Genomic DNA, 24,838 nt, shown 5'->3' with positions numbered 1-24,838 from the left:
AATTGATGTGTGGGCAGCTATTGCTCTCATTTTGTATTTAAACCCTCACTGGCAGGAATTATGTAATATAAAGCTATAGAAAATGCAGCACCTGTGCAAGAGTATATTGAGGATACATTTCCTAACATTACAGACTTAAGTCTTAAGAATTCTTAAGAATTACTACAGATCCTCAAGAACAGAAGCACCTTAAATGTGGATTAATTCACTGTACCAGTTTCATGTAAATCTCCTTGAAGAACCAAGGGACACAGAAGTTCTTTTGGAAGTCTGTTGCAGTAGTGGAACTGTTAACAACCTATTCTTTGCTAAAGTTTCAATACTTACTGCTACAGCCAGTTAGTAAAAAAGTGATGGCCCACTAGATGAAAATTAATTAAGTGAAACTTCTGAATAGTCACATCTATGTAAAAATGAATAAGCATTCTAAGCAGCAATTAAGTATAAACATAACTCCCTGCTGTTAAACAGCAAGCTATAAGTATACTGTTTCTCCCAAAAACATTAGTTTTTTTCCATTTCAGAAAAATTAACAAAGTTTCAGTGGTTTTGGCAACCTAGGCAATGGCTGACTTTGAACCAATGACCACAGTCCCATGCATGTGGAAAAAGTCAAGTAACTGTTTTGATCTTCTGACTCTGACTGAATTGCATTCATTACAGGAGGAGAGGAAATAATGTATTTACATTTTCCCAAACTTACTAATCATCTTAAAAGCAAATTAGATGAACTTCAAATAATGAACTTCTCAGTTTCAAAGCAGACTACAGTTAGACTAGAATATAAAGTCTACTCTAAGTGATTTTTGAGCACTGTATGCAATAAAAGACTTGCCTAAAACCAAACATCCTTCCTCATCTAGAGAAGCAAGTAATGCAGTCATTCAACAGTGTGTCTGTGACTCACAGAGGTTAAAAAGCTGATGAAACAACATCTGCTATGTTTATAGTTATTGGAACATAATACCTGTTGGATATTATCCAGGGAAGTTAAAAAACAAGACATACAAAGGAAGACAAGCAGTCAACAAGGACAAACTTACTGTCAGGATCGGCTAGACAGGGTGTATATCTTCCTTTGGGTTTACGTGAACCTGTGGAGAGACAAATTGCTCTTGTTCTTCTTGAACCTGATCTGGACTGAGGTTGGGGAAGAGGAATATTGGGGTCTGGTGCAGTGTGAAATATCTGCATGATTAAAAAAGAAAAGGGGAAAAATGCATAAACAATAGAGGTACTCTTACACTTCCATTATTAATGCATTTGTTTTCCTCACCACTGTGTCCAAAATTAATCCTGTAATAGTCCCAAACATTACAGAAGAGTAAATTCACAGAATATAAACTTTCCTCTGATCTCATTTTACAATCCAAGAACCACAATACTGAGCTCTACTTAAAATTTATACTAATTATAATAATATTTGGTTAAATATTTTTATTTTTTAGCCCTTGTTAAAAAGTGCTTAACAGTCTAAACTGTAAAACCTACAATAGGTGCTTACTACCAACTCCTGCCCAGAAAGTAATACATTTTTTTAGCTATTAGGAAAAGACTGATATTTTTCTGTGTTCCTGTGAAAGCTTTTGTAGGTCATAGAAATGTGTCACAGTTGTAACTTACTACAGTCCAGTTTATATTTCAGAAAACCACTTTACTTTGCCAAAAAGGTCAAGTTTGATAAGGAACATCTTTCTGTTTGGAGCATCTGCTGGTTTTTCTCTTTTACATACCACTGCTACCATTGGTCAATTTTGCACTTCATTGATGCAGAAAAGCCTCACATTTTTATGGGTGACTACTGCAATCTGACATAGCTACACATGAGGCTTTAAATAGCACTTTGCTGATAAGTTTGGCCAGCATACCAGCAAGCAAAATGTAGAAGGTCCAGTGATTTGGTTGACTCTCATTTGTATTGCCTGTTCTGCAATATCCAGGACACAGGCAGCAGAGATCTTGAAAGACCCTAAAAATCTTCCTGGTTACTTCTAGCAAAAATGATCATTGCCTTGGAGGATGATCAAAGCAAAAAATATAATCAAAAGTTTTGCAGGTTTTAGTACCAGATCTTCTTTCTCACTTATTCCTCCCAGGGCAGACTGTAAACTCTGAGTATCTCTTAACAGCATTCTGTGGAAGGAAGTGGAATTAGTTCTATGGAATGGAGAAGAGGTTTTACAGAGAAAGGTTGCCTGAATAAGCTACTAAAAGAATCAGAAACATACAGTCTCCCTAAGGCCAAGTGTTGTAGGATAAATAGCATGCAACGCCAAAATTTGTCTGTGCAAGGATTTCTGGACCCTCTATCAACAGGGCACTCCCAGGAGAGGATGAAGTGAACAACGAAAAGATCCCTCTGTGCCATTCACAGAAGTGGAAGAAAGCAAATATACTTCCACAGCAGTAAATACTTCAATGGACATCTTGAGATGCTCATGAAGTACATTAAAACTGTATTTGGCATTAGTGAGCAGCACACCAATACAAAACCATGTCTGTAGACAGAGAAATACAGCAAGGCTGATGTTGGTTGTGCAGCCACCGTCTTTGTATTGAATGAACTTGTAATTTTCTGGAGGGTAAAGTCAGTCTTGGAAACCCCTAATATATATGTTTTGGAGTTACAGCCAAGGAGGCTATCAATATCGTACCGGTTTTGAGGAGTCCCTGTGAAATATAACTGATGATACCAAGCAGTACTGTCAGTAATTACTGACCAACCAGTGGAGGGGATTCTGTATTGACCAGATACTGCCCCTTAGCTGAGTAATGTGAAATGGAAAAAATCCAAAGTTTTTTCACTTTGTTTTGGTAGTTATCAGAGAAGGTGATACATATCAGCAAAAGATCCCCAAAATATAATTTCTTTCCATCAAGTAAAGAAGGTCTTGACTGTTCTGCTGAGTTCTCAAATCAAATAGTTTAAAATAAAACAAAATCTGAGGAGGCTTTTCAGTGAGGCTGATAACTGCAGTGGTAGTGACTGAAAGTAAATGTTTGAGATTTCCTTCTCAAGCTCTGAAACAGTTCTTATTCAATGTTCCAGGAAAGAGTTTGGGATGGACCTTTGCTGTCACTGGCCTCTTTGGGGAAAACAAATTAAATCAGGCAATCACAGACATGCCTTTCTTCAAAGCAAAAGAGTACCTACAGAAGTTTGCACGTTCCAGATCATTCAAGAACTTTTAAATCACAAAGACATGATGGGCTTAAAACCTGTAACTAGGAATAAAACCTTATGTAAGATACATTATTTTTTCCTTTTGCTTTTTTACTTTTAATCTAGTATCTACAAAAGGAAAAATGACACACAGCAGAGAAATAGGGGATTCTGCTGGGGATCCACATAGATGCTGCTTGTGAAAAGAGGAACTGAAGGATGGCTGGGGTTTCATGATGTTAGATCTCCATTATGCAGCTGGCGTATCCCCGAAGAACGGCAATGGTCAGAAAGACTCTGACCTGATGCACTCAGGGGAGAATCCATGCATTCACCCAGAGTGATCCTTCATACACTGCTAGCAGGGAAGAGATGGAGCAAAGTTATGACCTTCTCATTCTGTTTCTAGATGTAAGAAGGACACAGCGATCTTCAGAAGGCAACTGAAGATTCAGAGAAACTCCTTCAAAACATGGGAGATGATGCCTTGGATCTGTACTTGCACTGCCACAAAAAAATGGCTAGGAATACAGATCCATAGCATGGGGTGGTAAGAAGGTATTCTATCAATGACCTTCTAAAAATGCTGGATTTCTTACCCTTAAGAACATAATGATGGTAATAAAAATGAGATCTTAGTTCTTACTCTTAAGAACATAATGATGGTAATAAAAATGAGATCTTAGTTTCACTTCATCACAAAACAGTCAGATAATGTATTTCTACCTTTTCATAATGCTCTATCAGAATTTCAACGACGATATTCTGAAACTTAATGTTCATCATAGCAGCCACGGTTTCTTCTTGGGCTCTCATCAGAGTTGGTCCAAAGATAACACCAAGGTTGGATACAGTCATTAGATTTTGCTGACTGTGTAATGATACCCTTTAAATGAACACAAAAAATACGCAATTAAATTGTTGTGCTAAACTACAATTCCAACAGGCAAAAACCTGTTAAGACTACTTCTTTAAGAAGATCCCAAGTTCACATCTCCCCTTTAAAAACATTTTAAAAACTTTCACTTTTACTAGAGTCAAAATACAGTGTAGTACAACTACTGTACTTCCATTAAGGCTCCCATCCTGCAATAACAACACGTCTTCCTAATTTTAGGAAGGATTTCCTAAAGGAAATATTGACATTCCTGACATAATTGACAGGGAATAGCAACGATTTTTGAAGGTCTCCACAGAGAGATCCAGACCATCTAAAGTTTAGGAATCTTAGGTTAGACACCTATCTCTCTCCAATGATTATACAGGAACTCATACTTGTTGTTGGATTGGCTGAAAATACTATGTGATAATGGAGGTCAACCATATACCTTAGCTTTCATGTAGAGGAAAGAAGCTTAGTTACTGAAAACACTTAAATTGCAATAGGATCTCTTTGTAAATATGTTGAAAACATGGGATCAATGGGGCCAGTCAAATCATTGTTTCTGTGGTATAGATAACACTAGATAATCATAATGACATCTGGCTTTACAATATATTAACCTTTTATGTCTGTATATTCTGTTATTGCTTACTGTACATTTTCTGTCTTTTTTCTTCTTAAAGCCAAATTCAGAAACTTAGTTGTCCCAATAACGTATCAGATAGTAAAATGAAAACTATCAATCAGTAATCCTCAATGCCCCTTTTCGCTCCTTACAAATAAGATTTTCCAAGTAAAAACTGTTTCACTATAAATCCTTTGAAATAACTGCCAGTGGTTCCCCAGTCACAGCTGCCCTATTGCCTCATATCTGAGAAACATCATGCCAAGTAAAGATTTTATAATTACTTTAATGGTTGATTTTACTGAATCTGCTACCAAATAGAATCAGTTATCGAGGCACTTGTTCACATTTTCCTCTTCCTTCTCACTGCTATCTGCTACCATTTTCAAACTGAGCCATTTCTTATATAACTAAAATAATTCTCGTAACCATTTTTTTTTTCTTTTAAGAATTAAGAAACAGTAAAATCTATAAAATACTAGAAGACTAGATTCTAGGAGTGAATTTTATCTTCTGGTTTTCTCTGACAGCCTTTATTAATCAGGTTTACAGAGACATCTGCTACATTTTCCTTCCAATAATATTCTCACATAGCTTTATTTGTTCTTAAAATGTTATGCAAACATCAGTAAAATGACCTATCTGATGTCAGTTTGGTAGCAAATAAGACAAATACTATCCCCTTAACAAAGATTAAAAAGGCAGTGATAAAAAGATTTTCCCTAGGCTACTGGGGGATTTTGTTAGGATCAGGATCAAACCCATGCCAGGACTTACACATTACCCTTTCTCTCAGTCTCACTGTTGAGTAGGTACTAATAATACACAGAATGAGTAGAATAGTAGAATTATCTTGGTATAGAAGTGAGATAGACTGTACAATTACTTCTATAATGAAAACTCCCCTCATATTTGAAAGAGGAGTGTTTTCACATCCCATTCACATTGAGAAGCACGAGAAATATGGGAAAGGGGTTTGTATTGGTGACAACATGATTATAAACTGCAGGAAAATAAATGCCAATCTTCTTATATGTTTCCTATGTTGCTTCATTAAGTTATGCCAATAAAACTTCCCAAAATTTTACTTCAGATGCACTGGCTGAGATAGTTATTTGGAAGCCGTATCATCAAAACTACTACTTTGTTAAAGCACATTTTTAGCCAATTATCTTGATCTAATTTTCTTTTACAGATCTTATGTTTGGCTTAGGTCATTAAAGGGTGTTTGGGAAGTTCACTAGTATTTTAATTAAAATGGAATTTTGAATTACTCAGTTTTAGGTTTGTTAGAAAAACCTAAAACCACCGAGCAAACCCTTTCTATGTTACCCTGCTTTATGCTGCCCAGTGACTGTTAAGGTTTCTTACACAAACATTCTAGTCTTGCAGTGTAAGAGAGAAAGTAGTGCCTGTGTTTGGGTTTCCTTGGTTACAAATTTGGTAGCTTGGTTAATAAAAGGAATGGTGAATTTAATAACATTGTTACCAGAAAGGACTTTCTACAAAGTGTTTCAAAGGCTCAGTTTCTTCCAAAAGAGAAAAAAGCCCATGCCCGTAAATGGATCATTTTGATTAGGTAATTTCCCCTGACCTAGTCCTACTGTTGCTGGGCTACTGAATAGATACAAGCCAAAGTAATGATGCATTTCAGGCAGCTGTACGACATTCATTAAGGTGCAGTTGCTTTCTCCTCACAATCTCTTTCTTTGATCTATCACCAGTAAATTTTTGATACTGCCGGATTGTAGACTTCTAACTACTTTAGAAAAGTGTGGTGTTATTAAAGCGTACCAAAGAATGATTTATGCTTTAAAATGGACAAGTATTTTGACTAGGAAGGTTTAAAAACAAAAAAAAAGAAATTAGTTACCTATGTGAAAATAACATCAAACTTCCAATGTTTGTCTAGCTGCTGCCTGAATATATACTCACGCAGTATCACCTCTCTGCAGGGAGCTTTTCAGGATTTCCTAGTTTGGTTTGGTTTTAGTGTGATCTACACCCCACAACATCTAGACCATATTTAATTTTGCACAGTGACACAAAAGTCAGCATAGGCAGAGATGTAAGACCTTAAGGCCTAAACCAAGAAAAAATAATCTTACCCTTATTTTATAACCCATAGTTACAGGTACAGTATTTTCACCTAGACACAAAAATATACATAAGGAACTGAACAGCTATAAGAAATATAGGGAAAATATAGGGAAAGGATGTACTTTTTAAAACTGGATTTTAAACAAAAGATTAAAGAAACAGGAGGCTATGTGTTTTTTTCATATTTTCCCATTTTCATAAAATTAGGCACTTTATCTGCTATTTGTTTCTTGAAAAAATCTCCACACAAGTGGTAGGAAAAAGTTGAGGAAGGAATATAACTAATACACTCAAGAGACCAATTTTGAATTCAGTCTCATTAGAACTGCTAGCATAAAGAACAGCTGGTAAATTATATGACAGCTTAGAAGGGGTGAATTGAATGCTGGAAAGAAAAGAACTGAAAACATTCAGTATCGAATGGTAAGACTACATTCATCAGAAATGAGAATTACATCAAAGATGAGATAGGCAAGAGTTAAAGAGAACAATTAAAGAAGGAAATACTGCAGGCATGCTTTTCTTCGAAAATGCACCTGAGGTCACACTGAAAATAAGGAAGCCAGGAAAAGAGGTCAAGAAAGAAACACTTGCCTAAAAGTAATTCTGCCTACAAATAAGTCAGTTCCTAAGCGTATATATTTCTAATTTTGGGGCTTCCAGATGAACAGCTTTTACAAAATCATTAAACCCTCATTAAATGTTTAACTTTTTAGAGGATTAGAAAACAGTAGATATTATCTTCGTTAGCTAATCGAACAACTCTGTGAGCAAGGAAACTTATGAAACTTACTTTCATCTGGTTCTCTGGGTTACCCCATGTATAATGAGATGCTGGGTCTGCCTAATCAGTTTTTGCAATGGAAACATTCACAGCAGCTTGCTATCATGTTAGTTCTCCAGGGGCTGATGATATAAAGGGCTAAATAATTTCCTATCAAATAAATTTTCAAAGTTCTCACATATATAAGAGGAAGCAAAACTGTATTAGGCTCCACTGTAGACAGCTTACTGCAGGCTGTGGCTCAAGCTGTGATCAAAGAAGTGCAATAGCTGGGACATAATGAACAAAATTAAAACAATATGGACACCTCTCTTACATCTTCTACATGTATTGGTCATGTAGGCCTTATCTGAACACTGCTGTTTCAGTATTCACATTTCCAGATCACTGATAAAAGTACTAAAAAGTATACAGCATCCTAAATCTGAAAGTATAATACATATTAAAAAGCATTCGGCAAATACCTGTATAAATTGACCAAAATTTTAGTAAAACTTACATGAATAATGTTTCATGAAGAAATAAGATAAATTATAATGTAATAATGGTATGTAATCATAGCTAGTGATATGGAGACATAAGACAGAGACATAAAAACTTGTCCTTTTTGTCTCACAGCACATGCTAAGTATAATTTAGTGAAGACAAAAGGTCATCAGTTCAAAGAAATGCAAACTCTTTTCCATCTGACAATTAATACTCAGAGAAGCTGATGAAACAAGAGAGAATGAACAGTGGGTTTAGACATTTATATAGATATTAAAAATATCAATAATAATGCTTCAAACTCGTGTCAAATGATACTACACTTCAGAGCTGTTAAGAGAAAAATAAGATCAAACATGGCCAAGGATTATCACATTAGTCTAGTCTCCATTTCTGAAACACTGTGGGACCTCGAGTCGGATTCAAACCAGCATTTTCTATTGACCTTAGCATAGTTTTAGATGTTTCTTAAATTTAATTAGTGACAATTCCTGTAGTAACTAGCAATGCGAACAAAAACACTGAGTGGGTTAATTTTATAAATGTAGTTGGTCATTTTGGTGACTGTTTATGGTGTTTTTATCTTGTTTCTACAGTAAGTATTCTTCAGCTACGTTGAGAACAGCATTTTAGAAATAAAATGTAATTTCAAGTGGCATGGTTTCAACACAGAGAATGGATTAAGCAACACTGACAAATTTAAAGCAGAAATGATCGCATCTTACAATCGTGCCAAAGAGAAAAAAAAATTAATAATTACTTGACCAAGTGCTTGATAAGGATGTCCAGCATCTCTCTGTTCTTCTCTGGTAACTTATGCACAAGCGCATGCACTGCCTCAACTCTGTAGTTCTGATCATCTGACTCTATTAAACAGAAAACGAATATTCTTGGTAAATTAGACACATGCTAAGATGCAACTACAAATGATACCAATGCCTGTATGCTAATATACACATGCATTAGAAGAAGCCAAACACAATTAGCCTTTAAAACAATGAGGACAATTTGATTATATTTATTACAACATTCTGAAATCTGTTTCTCAAGTAAGTCACCAAAAGCAGTTACCACCAATTCTGGAACCAACAAAATTAGGGCAATGTTGACCTGATGTGCCACTTCAGTGAAATCCAAGATTTTACTCCTTGGTATTTAAAATATCTAAAACTCTTGAATGTCTTTTATTCTTACCAAGGCAAGAGGAAATGGGAAATAACTTTAAATTCTAAACTGAAGTTGTTAGAAAAGCAATCTTACTATCTCTGTATCTAATCACTCCAGTTGTGAAAAGGAGGTAATTATCATCCCCCTCCAATTTTTCAAGGCAAGCTGGGAAAATAAAGGTCCCTGGATGAGACTGATGAATGCCATAAAAGAATTATCAGCCTATATAAAACAAACATACATATAAATCAAGGTTCAAAATTTCTTGCAGAAGGCAGTCACACAGCACCTCTAAAAAGATCGGAATGAACCACTGCACAGCTTTCTCTAGTGTGACTTCTCTGTTTTGAAGGATTTCATGTGGCACTGTGCTGTCACATACAGTGACATGGAAGAACTCGGATCTATGGCTGGATCACTGAATAACAGACCAAGGAGAGAAGTAAGGATTGTAACTGAGGAGAGCAAGGGTTAGAAACAATATTGCTTTCATGAATGTGAAATTACTTTACTTACTAACAGCAACAATGAAATCTTTGTGCAGCTTGAAAGTCATCAGTGGTTCTGAGAGACACCTGGTTGTAAAAAAATATTAAAAGGAAATAAAAAAAAAAAACAAAACCAAACACCATTGCTCAAAGTTTTTTAAGTTTTATGGATGTGATTATGCTAGCCTCAACAGCTGCACAATGTGTATTGGTATGTTTTAGGAAACCCAATTCAGTGATGACTGATTACAAGTAGCATACAACTCAGTCATGTACATAGTCTGGAAACCTCTGAGCTGAATCTGGTGCCACCATATAAATGAGTAAGAGAAATGTTACTGGCACTGACGTCAGCACAGAGACTCACTGTTTTCTGACTTCCATACCGCAGAACATGAATAAATACAGCTGCAGAACATGGTACAGTGGGCTGCAGAAGCAGTCTTTTGCCCAAGCAAGGCCAAAACATGATGAAATTTGGGACTGAAATTCTGATCTGAGAGATCTTGGAAAAGTCATCCTTTGAAAGGCAGGCTGGGAATTGCCTTATAGACAAACACACAGCTACTGCTAGCTCACATTCTAATTTCACACACACACAGTATCTACAACGATTTGTGCTTCTGAAGATGTATTATAAATTTCTTCAACCTAAGCCAGTCTTTTCAATGAAGCGTACATGATCATTCCACTTTAAATCCTAGGTGTATTTTCCAGAGTGAATAGGGATTTCTGACACTGCCCTTTGTTAGGTGACCAGTTTAGGAAATGTAGATTTTTAGAAGGCATAGAACACCCACCATCTGGATTTGATGCTTTTTAGTATGTTTCTTTTGAATGTTATATATTGAGACCCAAAAAAGAGTTATCTTAAAAGTCCCATAATTCTTGAAAATTCTGTCTGTTATTAGCAAAAATTTTAAAATAAATGGTAGTGTGGGAAGAATATTGTGTTGGTGAAGACACAAACAGCATAGGATAGAAACCTAAACTTTTGCAGAGATTTTTATTCTGCTCCAACAATGATGCCATGAAACCTCACGGTATGTAGCTTAAGGGATTCAGAAAAGAAAGACTAAGCACAACATGCTTTGTGATTAATGTAAAAAAAATTAAATTAAAAAATGTAAATAATTAAATGCTGCCAAATTTAGGGCTATATAATGCATGACTATCTTAATAAGGCAGAAGTGCGTTACAAATTCTAGATTTATTATTATACATAATCACAGGGACATTAGGCAAAATAATATACTCCATTATTACCATGTTAATGGATACATGAAATGTAATATGATATTAATCAGCAAAAGATTAGTAGGCCAGAAAAGGAGTACTGAGATTTGTGTAGCATCATACTTACCTGAGGTAGTTTTTTAGTCCGCTTGTTATTGTTTTATTGTCCCAAAGTTCCATATCAATATCCATATCAGGAGGAGATTTAGGGGCTGGTAGAAAATTGAATTACGATTGTGTTATAGTACTAGCTAGTAAAGCTGCAAACCAGAAGCTAACAGATCAGTCATTTAGCTCACGTGATCACTTATTAGCCAGATTAACTACCAATCTGAACAATTTGAATCTTTTAATTTCTGCCATAGTATTAATAAAAATAAATGTAGCACTGATATTTAGTACCTTTAAACATTAGCTATATGCACTGTATAAAAGTGTAAAGTAAGCCCAAGCCAACAACAAATGTATTTGGCTTAGACATTCAAACACAGGCACTGCAGTGCCAAATTAGCAAGTGAAAGACTAGAACAACTGTCTATAAACTGAGTTATGCTGTGTTACAGAACTAAGATTTGGAACACTTCTGAAATACGCCAAATGGATACCAATAAATACAACCTGGAAGCTAAAAGAAGAAATGCATTTTATTACTAATTTGCTCATGTTTATCAATGATTACATGTAGAAATTGAATCCTAATGCACATAAGAAACTAGTGAGATGGATCACTCATTTTAAGACTGTACACTCGAAGTGCACATACAAAATTGTAACTAGTATGACATATTCTTCTGAGCACAGGAGTTAAGGCAAAAGGGACCACAGCACATGCACTGCACACTGACAAAGGTTTACTTCAGATACTTACAAAATATAGTATTCATCAGCTTTTGCACCTTGGAGTTTACACCACCTATTCTGTACAGCCCCAGGATTGTAATACCTACATTGGGGAAAACAAGCACAATGAAAATATGGTTATTTCAATATATGCTGATGCATCCTTGCTGTATGTTTTCAAAACATCTGAATGTGTTTATGGAAAATTGTACAATTACATTCCTGAACTACCTTCTGGGATATCAATAAATGCATTCCATTAACAGGGCCCTTTTGCATAGAAATGACCCATACTAGCAAACAAGGAGATGGCTGGGAAAATGAAAAATAAGACCCAAAAGCAGTCTTAAAACACATTACATGTCAATAAGTTTTATCTTACCTAGACTTCAGTGGAATTATTATGCATCTATATTTGTTTAGACCATCATCCCTTATAATTAATATTTGATCGATGTTTATAGCAGGAATGATTGGACTCCAAATAGACACATGTACTGTACACTGTTGCAACACTGCTGTTGAGAATTTATATGTTATGCATGGATGCACATGCAAAATAGAGACAAGTCCCAATTTACCCATAAGTTTCCATTGCTGTTTTTTTTTTATAGCACAGACACTAATAACGAATAACGTTTAAAGTGTGACATTCACAACACAGTATTTCAGTATTCCAGTGATGATAATTTTATTGGTTTTACCTCTCTTTTAAAATCAGTGGGATTTAAAAGTTTTCCCTTGTGCCTACCTCAGGTCTTACAATTTAAAAATTGTCCACTTTTCCGCTGAAAACAACATTCCAAAGTCTGACCTCACTTAGATAACCTAGGCAATTTGTTTGGAAATCCTTTCCCCGACCCCCAGAAAAAAATGCAAGCTCTGAATCAGCAGTGATTCAAAAGCTACATAACACTGTTACCTGAAAAACTGAATTCACCTTGAGCTCAATGTTGCACAGAAAGACCACACACCTTTTGGGTTAGAAGAGAGTTGCATAATGACGGTTCAGGGCATGGACAGGAAAAGGCTACCTCTTTTTATGGAAGACAATACAGCCATACATCCTTATTTGGAAGGGTATAATAAAAAACTTGCTGTGAGTTGCAATATATCACATCAGCAGTTGAGTGATTATTACTTTCTTTTTGTATACACCCACTGCCAAAAAAAAGAGTTCCTAAACATTTTACCATGTACAAAATAAGTGAATAAAATGATAGGAGTTATGCTCTGCAAAAATGGTGTTTCAGCAGAGTGTTCATGCCACTTTTTGGTGTTCAGGTTTCATGCCAGAAACCAAAGTTGGGAGCTGAGACTCACTACAGTTTTACCAAAAGAAAGCATAATTCTGTGCACACAAATTAAATATGTGTGCAAGTGTGAATCAAGCTGCCTAAATAACATGAAATTCAGAAAATCTTTTAAAAGCCCACTTAAATGATACATTAAGAACTTTTGTTGTAACTTGTAGCAACAGTTTTAAGTGTAAAGCATACAGATAAAATGTGAAAAGTACAAACCAAATGATGGACACACTCCAAAGCACAGCTGTAAAACATGTAGGATTAATCAAAGTAGCATTTGAGAAATAATACTTAAAATAATCTAATACGTAATTTGTGATTTAATACACACCTCTTGTTTCTACAGCATGAATACATTTTCTCACAAAGTTGAAACCTGCTTCATTTAAGAACACTATAAAAAGAAGAAAAAAGGTAATTCTTTTCTAACTTATCAATACACAAAATCTCTGTGATTAGCTACATTCACATGTTAGTCAAGAAGAACTGATACACATTTATCCACAAGATTACGACACATTCTGTAATAGTATTCTTGCAGACACACCCTTAGCACTCAAAATCCAGCTTTCTAATCATCAGTGTATCATTAGGAGCAGAATATTTTACCGTCTTTCTCAGAAATCAGTAGCCCCTCTCCACACACAGCTGAAAGCTTGCTGCTTTAATAGGAGATTACTGTATTCCCTTTCCTCTGCTGAGGAAAACACTTTGAAGAGTTCAGGACAGAATAAACAGAATATATTTGTTGGGTTTAATACAACATTCTTTGTTCCTTGCACATGCACATAACCACTCATAAAATGGTAACACAGTAAAACAATCTTTGTTATTGACTTTGATTAGTGATGTTATTTGAAGTGAATGTATTTCTCATTAATTTTTGTATCTTCACTGCTCTAACTAGCTAAATAAAGATCTCAAAGCAGCATATTTGTCACTATTAAAATAAACACTATCATATAAAAAACAGACATAGCAGTTTCAATTTTAGATTTCAGAGTCTCAAATATACCTCCTATAAAGATGTATGTCCACATCTGACACATCTCTCTGATACACACACCCACAGATATATTTAAATTATTTTTACATATTTGTGTTAATATAGTACTATGTTAATAACAAATATGTGTTAATATAAGGTTAATACAATTATAGACATAGATCTCACAGTAACTTTAAATACGCTCATTTTATTACTCAATGGTGCCTATACACCTAAACCCAAAAAGATGTGATGGGCTGAGGCCAGCTGTATGAGATTCAACAAAGCTGAGTGCCAGGTCCTGCACTTGGGTCACAAAAACCCCAGGCAGCGCTACAGGCCTGGGGCACAGTGCCTGGAAATCTGCCTGGTGGAAAAGGACCTTGGTGTGTGGCTGAGAGCCAGCTGAACGTGAGCCAGCCGTGTGCCCAGGTGGCCAAGAAGGCCAACAGCATCCTGGCTTGTATCAGAAACAGTGTGGCCAGCAGGACAAGGGAAGGGACCATCCCCTGTACTCTGCACTGGTGAGGCCGCACCTTGAGTACTGGGGTCAGTTTTGGGCCCCTCACTGCAAGAGGGACACTGAGGTGCTGGAGCGTGTCTACGGAAGGGCAACGGAGCTGGTGAAGGGTCTGGAGCACAAGTCTGATGAGGAGCAGCTGACAGAACAGGGATTGTTTAGCCTGGAGAAAAGGAGGCACAGGGGGGACCTTATTGCTCTCTCCAACTACCTGAAAGGTGGTTGTAGTAAGGTCAGTCTCTTCTCCCAGATAACAAGCAAGAGGATGAGAGGAAACAGCCTCAGTTTGGCCAAGGGAGGTTTATATTGGATAAGAGGAAAAATTTCCCCACTGAAAGGGTTATCAAGCATTGGAAGAGGCTGCCCAGGGAAGTGGTTGAGTCACCCTTCCTGGAGGTATTTACAAGACATGTAGATGTGGCACTTAGGGACATGGTTTAGTGGAGAACTTGGCAGTGCTGGGTTAGCAGTTGGACTTGATCTTAAACGTCTTTTCCAGCCTAAATGATTCTATGATTCTATATAGGAGTATTATTGCAACACACTGACATGTATTTATATTTAGGTATACAGACTACTGAGAAACTTTTTACAGTTTTGTTAAATATATTATAGCTTCCGGCCCAATCAAATTTTCTTCCAATTTATGTTTGATAGTAATACAAAAGTTGAAGGCTTTCTCACAGTTTACATAGCTTAGACGTGCTTTCGTGTAACCCAATCATGTAATCCAGCAGTTATTTCATAGCAATAGAAAGAAAACATAAAATAATTAATATTTCTCTCTTACACATACGTATCTAGAAACCATACTACAGAAATATAGCAATATTTGGTCACTCTGTATGAAGAAAGAGCTTACTTTCTTCCTTCTTGCTAATAATGGCTGGCAGCGTGTAGATCTGTGGGAAAAAAAACCACACAAAACACAACAGGTCAGTGTCTGCTTTAAAATCTTTATTGTCAGGTTTATTGGTAGTTGCAACATGCTGTGTATTAGCTTGCTGCTAGGGGAAAGCCAGCCTTGCCTTTCACCTTCTTTAGATGTTTACCCCCACAGCACTCACCCAGGTTAACAGGTGTTGGGGTAGACACCTAAAATGTGTTAGAAATCACATCTGCAGACTCCAAATGGGTTAAATTTCAATACAACTACTGATGTAATTTCTCTACTGTTTCAGTCAAGCAAGCAGCTTGTAAAAACACTCATCTAGCTCATAAAACCAACCAACCATTTTTTTCCCCTTGGATGCAGGTCTGGCATCACCCTCATTCAGTGACTTTTTTAAGAGCAAGATTAATAGTGGGAAGAAATCTCACACAATCCTGTCTCTTCATAAGTTTCAACACATTTTTATGCTCCCTGCAGTGCCTTTCAGGATGGTACTGTTTGCTCCATGATGCTGCCCAAAAGATGGTTTGTCTTTACCAATGCAGAACCTACTACTTCACAAATGTTATGTGAACCATGAATCCTATTAGACAATATGCTATCATATTACTTGAACATTAAATATCTTAACATAATAATATACAAATCAAGTCTTAAATGCATTAATAGTTCTTCTTTCTACTTTGTACCTAACTTTGCTGTGTACTTGGAATAAGTGTCTCAAAAAGAACAGAACGGTATTTGCCTGTACTGTAACACAGCATCTGAAATACATAGTAGCTTCTTTCTTTAATATGTGTGCCATAAAACTGTAAAAAGAAAGAAAACGAAAAAAATATCCTTACTGGTTCCTTTCCATCCATAGCTTCAAGCCACAGTTTTCGGTTGGATTCTGAAAAAGCTTGCAGTGTGATGATTCCAGGTCTGTCAAAAACATAGACATACACTGAAGCTAGTAATTTCGTATCTGAGGGCAGAATCCACATGCATATTGACATGAAGTGAATACAAAAAAGATGGAGAGAAGTTAAAGAAAGCTAATAGCTTCCAACATAACACAGTAACTTCGAGCTCGATTGAAAAACAGGTCTGTTTTTTAAAAGCTTGGTACTGCAACACGTGATTTTAGATGCCTAGTATTAAACACTACAGCCATCTAATAGGTATTAGGCACCTCCATATTGCATGATGAGTTACAAATCTGCAAACAGGATCCCATACAACCCAGTTTTCAGTGGGGAGAGATGCTCAGGGTGGAAAACTTAAGGGCAAGATACATCAGCTCAATTTGACTAAATAGTCTATGCTTTGAGCTAGTTATCTACATTCCTTTCATAGCAAATGAAGAGAAGTAGGTACTTCTAATCTAAAAGCCATCATACCCCATAATAGACATCCAAAGTCAGTCAAAAGAAATGTGCCCTAAAATGGTTGCCTAAAAAGAGCACTTTGAGATGGTATCTCAAGTCTGCAGATGTAAAGCCAACTGAGCTGAGTACTGTCATGGAGCAGGAATTCTTTATTCGAGAGGATTCATAAAACTAGTTCTTTCCGCTGGCTGTGATCTAACTGTTAGGATAGGAGTTAAAAAATAGGCGTATACTCTCTGTTGATGAAGCTTTGACATTGCACAGAAAAGGAGTCATGGGAACCAGTGAAGGGATGAGGGAACCAATTTCAGTCTTTGTTGCTGGAACAACTATATGAACAGACATGTAAATACAAATAATTAGTCTCTACTTGTGATCATAGCCAAATTACTCCTTTAAGAAATGCTTTGAAATTAATTCACTGATTTGCGAACATAGAATGCCCATGAGACAGTCAATTTTAAAAATTCCTGCACCCACACTAGGCTAGTACAACTCTGCTCAAAACTTTCAGCAGACTGTCCCAAACCGTGATTTTTCCATGGTAAGTTCACAAATAAAAGGACACCGTAGTTTTTACTAGGTTTTCATCTTCCACCATAAAAAATAACTACCCAAAACCCCACCATCCTTTTCCCACTTGCTCCAAAAGACCTACACTGTCACTTTCTATTTAAAAAGCATGCAAGAAAGCAATTGGACAATATAAAATATCAAAATGTGTGTTCACACACATACACCAAACCATTCAAGAAGCAGCAAGCCCTGCCCTTACACATAAAAATGCCAAGCGGAGTACTGTTTGCTATCTACTATCACAAGTGTAAAAAATACAGTTAATCCAGATTAAGAGGTATGATTGTTTTTCTGTTTCTGGGTTTGGTTTTTTTTTTGGTTTGTATTTCTATTTTCTATCTATATACAGTCTAAGTTTATTTCTGTTTTAACATTCCATCTTGCTCCCTACTCACAGATTCTTGCCCTAGGAATTTTTCTCTCAAAAACATTTTAGAAATAGAAACTGATTTTTGTTTTTTCTTCTTTCTGACTACTGATTAATATTTAAGTTGGAAAATTGCATTTATACTTGTAGTCCCTTTGGTCAGCATGTACAGTAAGAGCAGAAATTTCTCAGTGTCATTTCACTTCAGGCTCAGAGAAACCTGGTCTTAGCTCTGGGTTTCTGATTCAGTCTGTTGGCCAAGTTTGCAGTCATTGTATATCATGTTTTAACACTCAAATATCTAACACTACAACCTTCAAATATTAGTTTCCTCTAAAAAGACAAACAAAATAACCCCACCAAACAAACTCCAATATGTTTTGAGCTAACTTTCTCTCTAGTTACTGAAGCAGGTGGTAATTTGTCAGAAATTAACACTACATTCAAGGTAAAACATACTTTTTGATGCTACCTCTTTTTATAGCTCCAGTGCAAATAAGATGGTGTGACCTCTAGATTAGTTTTTACAAGTCTGAGCTGAATGTAGGTGTGACAGACACCAAAGTAAATGTTAAATTAATTATGTCAATTAGAAGAGCCGACAGTGTCTGTTCTCCATTACTTGTTCACAAGGGTTTCTTTCAGTTAACATGGCCCTTTCATGAAATGAGATGTGCACATCAGTCTGCGTGGTCTTCCAATTTTTTAATAAAATAATATTTCATGTAACTTTTCCTACAATGTTGCACAAAATATAAGGAGATAATTAGTTCTATGGGATAAAAGTATTTGGAGACAGAATTTACTCAAAATCTTGCAACAAAATCTTGAAGACTGGTGTAGCTGCACATTTTTAAAAAGTTTTTTCATTATGAAAAGTCATACCTTCACATGACTAAGGAAACTCACCTTTTACTAATGCCCATTACTTTTAAAGTTTTTCTGTATTTGGCAGGTGATGTCAAACATTATACTCCAAGTAAATAATATTAAGTCTTGAACTTAAAATTATTTCAAATGCAATCATTATCACAGACTTTTGAATCTTCAGTATTCCAGTCCTGTGCTTATATTTACATCAGCTCTCACATTCTTACACATTACTGACATCAGTAACAGCCACTGTATTTTCTCTTTCTTAGGTGAAATCCAAGTTTTACCAACAAAACGTTCAGAAGAGATTAATGTTGCCCCTGTATATGAACTCCCACCAAATATTTCTAGGTATTCCATTGTCTATTTATCTCCCCTGCTGACTTGTAAAAAAAATCACTACTTCCCTGCTGAATAACAAATCAATTGTAAAAGTGAACTTTCCATCAGCCTGGGAAAGTTAGACCCTTACAATAATGACCAGGTAGCTTTGTATCCTACAGCCCTTCCCATCTCCTGCCCAAGTTTCCAGAATGACTTTACCTTGTAGGCCATGCACATTTGTAATCAATCAAAATGTCCAAAGGGAATAAATGATATGCAAGAAGTGCCTGTAACTATCTTTTTAACGAGAACTTGAAGAACTGCAGATGGAACTAATTGTTCTGTGCAGTTCTATTGAACTGTGGACATTCTAGTAGAGCAAGGGAGACAGAAGGGACAACACTCACTTGTGAATACGTTACTATGGTACTGCCACAGATATGTCTAATCAATGCAATTCTACTTAGAAAGAAAAAACTACCAATTTCAGACTCAACCTGTCAATTCAAGCTTAGGAGCTTTCAAGAGACCAATTAGTCTCAACGTTTGTTCATATAAAATTTCTGTTTCTTAAACCTGGACTCACTTGAAGTCTATTTTAGAAAAATAATGTACTATATTTGAAAGTATTAAAGTAGTTTCAAAATATTCATGTAAATACAGCAGTTCTGAATAGAATTTAAATGACAGTATCAGTCATAAAATATTTCTTAAGCAAATGACTACAAAAGTCAGTCTATTTATCCGATTTTAAGGGAAAAAATAATTAAATATGTCTCCTTATTCCCAAGCTTGAAAAAAATACTTTTACAAAGCACTGTATACATATACTTCAAATATGAGAAAGCTGTTTTCATTTCTCTTATGTAGTTTTAACATTCAGGAAAAAGAGGGGAAAAATGTTGTAGAAGTAATTTTCAAAAAAGAAAAATTATATGCTCCCATATATTTCTGAAATAAATAAAGATTGGTACAGAATATGCTTATTAGTAAGTATTTATAAAAGTATTTATGATCTGTTCCTAAAAAAGGGTAGTCAGTTGTGCTACAAGATGGATTCTTACAGAACCTGTATCTGCACACAAATATAATATAGTTAAGATAACACATATGAAATGTAATGATGTTTTTTAGAAAAACAATTTTGAATAAACAAGTACTAAGTCTTGAAAGCCTAGTTTGTCTGGATACAGGCCTATTGAGAAGTATGTGTTCCTATTACAGGAGTAACTATTATTTTTGTTGCAAAATACTTGTTACAAATGCTTCTATTTTTAATTATTTTCAATTTGTTAACACAACAAAAAAATGCAAACCTCTCAAAGACTTCAATATCAAAACAGAAACGTTTGTCAATTGAATCTGTTTTTCTCCTGATGCAAGATTTCAGCTTGAATATTTCTGGTGAGCTTGTGACAAGGCCATTCTATAAAACAAAACAAAACTAAATTAGCACAGCAAGTATGCTGATATACCTTGGCTTCACATCTCAAATTTAACTGTATAAACAGTCCAAAGAACACATTAAGATGGGGATTAATATTATTTAGGAACATATACAGTAATTCCTCTGTGTATAAATTTAGACTACAGTTAAGAGCTTTCTGTCATATATTTGTTACTTAATCATTATATTTCAGAAACTCCCTAAATTCAAAACTTTACCAGCATCTGTTTCTATGACATGATTATAAGTTACATGTTCATGTATGTGTTCATGTATGTGCAACTCACCACTTTTCCACCAGATTTTGTTTCAGCTATACTCATTGTAAATGTTTTTGTTCCTTTATCGTAAGTGCAGTAATGCTTTACCCATGTAAATCCAAGAGGTCCTAGATTAAAGAGAGACAATATTAAAAATAATTATTTTGGCATTTTATCGTTACTTTAGTTGAAGTTAGAATAGAGAAATTAAATGTAACAGCAATCACATGTAGACTAGAGAATAATAATAATAAAACCCCTATTTTTTTTAATGTGAACATGTTGTTCAGGTATAATTTTAAAAAATATTACAGCTTGATAAGGTTACTTAACAAAGTTCCAGCAGACTGATTTTCTTTAGCAACTGAATGGGTAACAGCATTTTACTAGGGTACACAGGCAGGAGACAGGCAAGATCCTGAGGATTCTTCTGCCTAGGAAATAGAGTTGAAGATTTTTTGAACCCAAGTGAAGCACAACGATCCAGTATTACATCCTTGCTCTGAGGGAAACCTTGAAGTCTGCTATTAGATCCAGAAAACTGGATGAAGTCATGAAGTCAAGAGTGCATTTCCCTTTCCTTTCAGAGTTCTTGTCAAAGGTAACAAATACTTTTGGTAGTATCGTAGGGAAGTTATTCTTCCACCTGTTACCTTAAGGGAGTGGGTAAAATGGCATTGGCTCAGAGACAGAATCTTAAGATAGTTGAACACTAACAGGTGATTTCATTACATGAGTGGAAAGGAAGGAAAGGAACAGTGCACTCTAACCCAACAGTGTTTTAGAGAAGAGGGATATAATGCTAGGTGGCAGAGGTGGCACCTTCAGCAAGAAACACTGGCCTTTTATGTCTTGAAAGGGGTCCTGCTGGGGAAGTGGTGGCTGTAACAGTGGACCTTGTCCACAAACTGACAACTGCACACACTCACAACACCAAAGTAAAATGTACTTAGGGATTCACCAGTCTTTCATTTAGATAGCCACACATGAAATCTATAGCAATCCCCAAGTGCATGGATGTATGCCTTATCCTGCAGAGGTCACACCACGCTACTTCTTAATCCGACTGCAAAGTATAGGCTCTCTGATGCAGAAGATGTTATCACTCCTGGATTACCCAGAGTTTTGCTCAGGCATTGCTGTGAACCTTCAGTGAATCTAAACACAAAACCCTCTTGAGCTTAAGCTAAATGGTGTTTTAAACTTCATCCTCTAACCTAGCTGTAAATACCTGTATTTATAACGTGTTCTTTGCTGCGAGGACATGGAGTACATCCTCCCACTATTTCCGTAATTCTCTCCATGTCCCACAAGTACAGCTAAGATCTCCCACAATTTTCTGGAAAAAACCCCAACGTTTACTGTAGCACAGAGAACAAGATAAGCTCCCGGATTCTTACAGATCCATCTGGAGGGGTGGTGCACTGCAGAGAACAGGACAATTCAGGTTTTTGCAGTGTGACTGCCCCCCCTTGGGTCAGAAGATTATGGCTATAACTGTACTGGTTAATAAACAGTGCTGGCAGCATTCACACTGACTAGGTAACATGAAAAACTCTTCTTGATTTCTGAGGACAGGACATTTAACACAGAGGATGGGATACCCTGGGCAAGCTTGTCTCTGGCTGAGTACAGCCCCATTTTTTTTACTAGCATCGACACAGCTGCTGGGTACTCAGCTGCAGAGAACAAACACAATGGCTGTGTGAAGAGGTACCAAGAAAGAAAATAATTTCTTTCCTCTTGGGTAGCATTATGCTTCAGAGCCTGGCATTCAAACATGGTCCCTCTCTGAGAACCATTGCAAAGGTATATGCCAAAGCAAAATATATATGTATCTAATGCAGTATTGTATCTAGTGTGTGAATTCAGAATAGGAAAGGACTAGATGATACTTTCAACCCACACGTGATTTTCTAATTCACTTCAATGGTAAACACTCACAGGAAAAATAAGACATTAATTTTTTCAAAGTAAAGTATATCTGAACCTTGTAATTCTTTTTAAAATGAAAGAGCTCTGAGTTAAAAAAAAAAAAGTAGTATTTCAAGTGTTTTGTGGTGGTGTTGGTTTTTTTTCAAATGTAACCAGTTAAAATAAAAATGTAAAGTGTTAAAAACAAAACTAATAGTTTTACTATAGATAAAATGGCTTTGCCTTCTAAACGTAGCCTTCCACAAGGGTGGTGGAAATACAAGAGACTGCATCAGTCTTGTAAGTCAGATGTCTGGCAACCCAGAAATGTAGATGTGGAAATTTGCATGGTCTGTGATGTCAGCTTGGAGAAAGTTCTCCCATTGCCTGCTTTTTGCAGGAAAGTAATGTCATGAATTGAAAAGTCAACTAGTTACCCACCCGCAGAAGTTAGCTGTTCTGTTCCCATATTTAAGCTTATTTTCACATAGCAAAACAAAATCTATAATTACTCGCATCAATTTTTCCTCTGATGGCATTTCATTAAATGTTTCAGCGTATATAAGGATGAACACTCCCAAAGCAGTTCTAAGTGAGTTTAGAAGTCACCCGTTTTTCATTAAAAAAGTGTAGCAAGACACCTACATTGCAACTTTAAGTCTGTCACTCATGGCCATCCATCTGAATGAAAACATTTTATGTCCTACTGCCATTTAAAAAAAAAAAACAAAACCAAACATATTTGCCACCATGCATACCAGTAATAAATATATACAGGATTGACTTTCAAGAATAGCAGATGTTCAACCCCATTACCCATAATTTGACAAGAATTTATGGGATGATAGTTGTAGGAAAGTAAACCTGCATGACAAGGAAATATACAACTAGTACCTTTCCTACTGACACAGATATTACAGACCCTGTTACTCTTACTCCAGAATAAATTAATGAACAAATTTCTTTTCAGTAAAAGGATGTCAAGTTGACCTCTCACTATTTAATGAAGCACAGCATGTGTCCAATATTTCACTCCTTTTCTCCCTCTCCCATTACCAGAGCTCAATGTAATTTCCACTTAACACAGGTTTCTTTTATTATTATTACTCAATTAAAACATAGAGGGTCTTCTTAAAACTTTCAGTGCTAATAAGAGTGGCTGATGTTAACTGATAAGCATTGAGGCTTCTTTCTTTTAGCTCACATATAGAATAAAGATTAATTATCTATAACTCCATGTGGTCTCTTTGGCGCAGTTATCACCTAAAAACAAGCAGTGAAGAAGATATCCTCAAAACTGAGGTCAAGTGGGGTCAAATCTGACACAGGAGTTCTATATCCAGATGGCTTCTATTTATTTTTAGATTGAGAAATCAGGTGTAAAGTTGCATTTAATAATTTTTGCATGAACATCCAACTTGCATGAGAATGTACACACTATCTCAAAACACCGCTACACAATCCGCTAGTGTCAGGTTGATTCCACAGCAAATACAAAATTTTTTAAATAAATATATAAATCTGGGTATCCCATGCAATGAAAACTATTTTACTGGGGGTTTTGTATGATCCTGCCTAACATAGCTAGTTTGGCTTGGTTTTCTATACTGGCTAGAGTGTAAATCACTGACAGCTGATACTTCAGCTGATGTATAGTTTTGAATTCTCTCCTTTGCCTTCTCACTTATTTCCTGGTTCTGTTTTCATTCATCACTTGATGTACTGCTAGGCTCTTCCAAGTACTTTCAGCCACTTACGACAACTTTAGTTCTATAGCTTCATTTAGTTCATCATTTCATTCTCATGTTTTATGAAGTGAATAGAACACAGGTATAGATTTGCAGCTATTTTGGAGCCGACAGACTGTATTTAGATTACTTTTCTTTTTCTTACATCTCTGTTTTTCATTATGTGCACATTCATTTACTCTCAAGGTGGCTGGGTCAAGTGGAAATTCCTGGTACAAGGTGGAACTTGCTCCTGCTGGGTGAACTATATAGGCCCTGTTCAGGCACGGAAAGTACCTGAGGCAGCAGGCTTTGAAAGGTAGAGCCAAAGCAGAGTGCTGAGATCTTGCAGCTTCTGCAGCAAGGTGTAGGGTAGCCAGCCAGAGCAGAGCTTGCTACCAGCCACTGAGGTGACCCATAGCAGGCACCTACCCACAAGGACAGAGGGAAGGAGTTGCGTTGCTTACAAGTGTTTTGATCACCATCCCATCTGACTGTAGC

At 36.1% G+C, this 24,838-nt stretch overlaps 1 protein-coding gene across 1 annotated transcript in view; it reads right to left on the bottom strand.

Annotated features, from left to right (window-relative positions):
- Positions 1-24,838, bottom strand: part of ARHGAP42 (Rho GTPase activating protein 42) — a 162,189-nt gene that overhangs the window by 17,661 nt on the left and 119,690 nt on the right. Inside the window, exons 9-19 of the mRNA XM_055702383.1 lie at positions 20,724-20,824; positions 20,306-20,415; positions 16,325-16,403; positions 15,450-15,489; positions 13,411-13,473; positions 11,801-11,875; positions 11,060-11,144; positions 9,725-9,783; positions 8,802-8,907; positions 3,890-4,049; positions 1,044-1,188 (exon numbers count right to left, since the gene is read on the bottom strand). Coding sequence (XP_055558358.1) covers positions 1,044-1,188; positions 3,890-4,049; positions 8,802-8,907; positions 9,725-9,783; positions 11,060-11,144; positions 11,801-11,875; positions 13,411-13,473; positions 15,450-15,489; positions 16,325-16,403; positions 20,306-20,415; positions 20,724-20,824 — 1,023 coding nt within the window. The remainder of the gene's footprint in view (positions 1-1,043; positions 1,189-3,889; positions 4,050-8,801; positions 8,908-9,724; positions 9,784-11,059; positions 11,145-11,800; positions 11,876-13,410; positions 13,474-15,449; positions 15,490-16,324; positions 16,404-20,305; positions 20,416-20,723; positions 20,825-24,838) is intronic.

This window comes from Falco cherrug, chromosome 2, assembly GCF_023634085.1.
Source record: "Falco cherrug isolate bFalChe1 chromosome 2, bFalChe1.pri, whole genome shotgun sequence".
In the NCBI taxonomy this organism is placed as follows: domain Eukaryota; kingdom Metazoa; phylum Chordata; class Aves; order Falconiformes; family Falconidae; genus Falco; species Falco cherrug.
The sequence above is the reverse complement of the archived record's forward strand: the minus strand, read 5'-3'. Positions and strand labels throughout refer to the sequence as shown.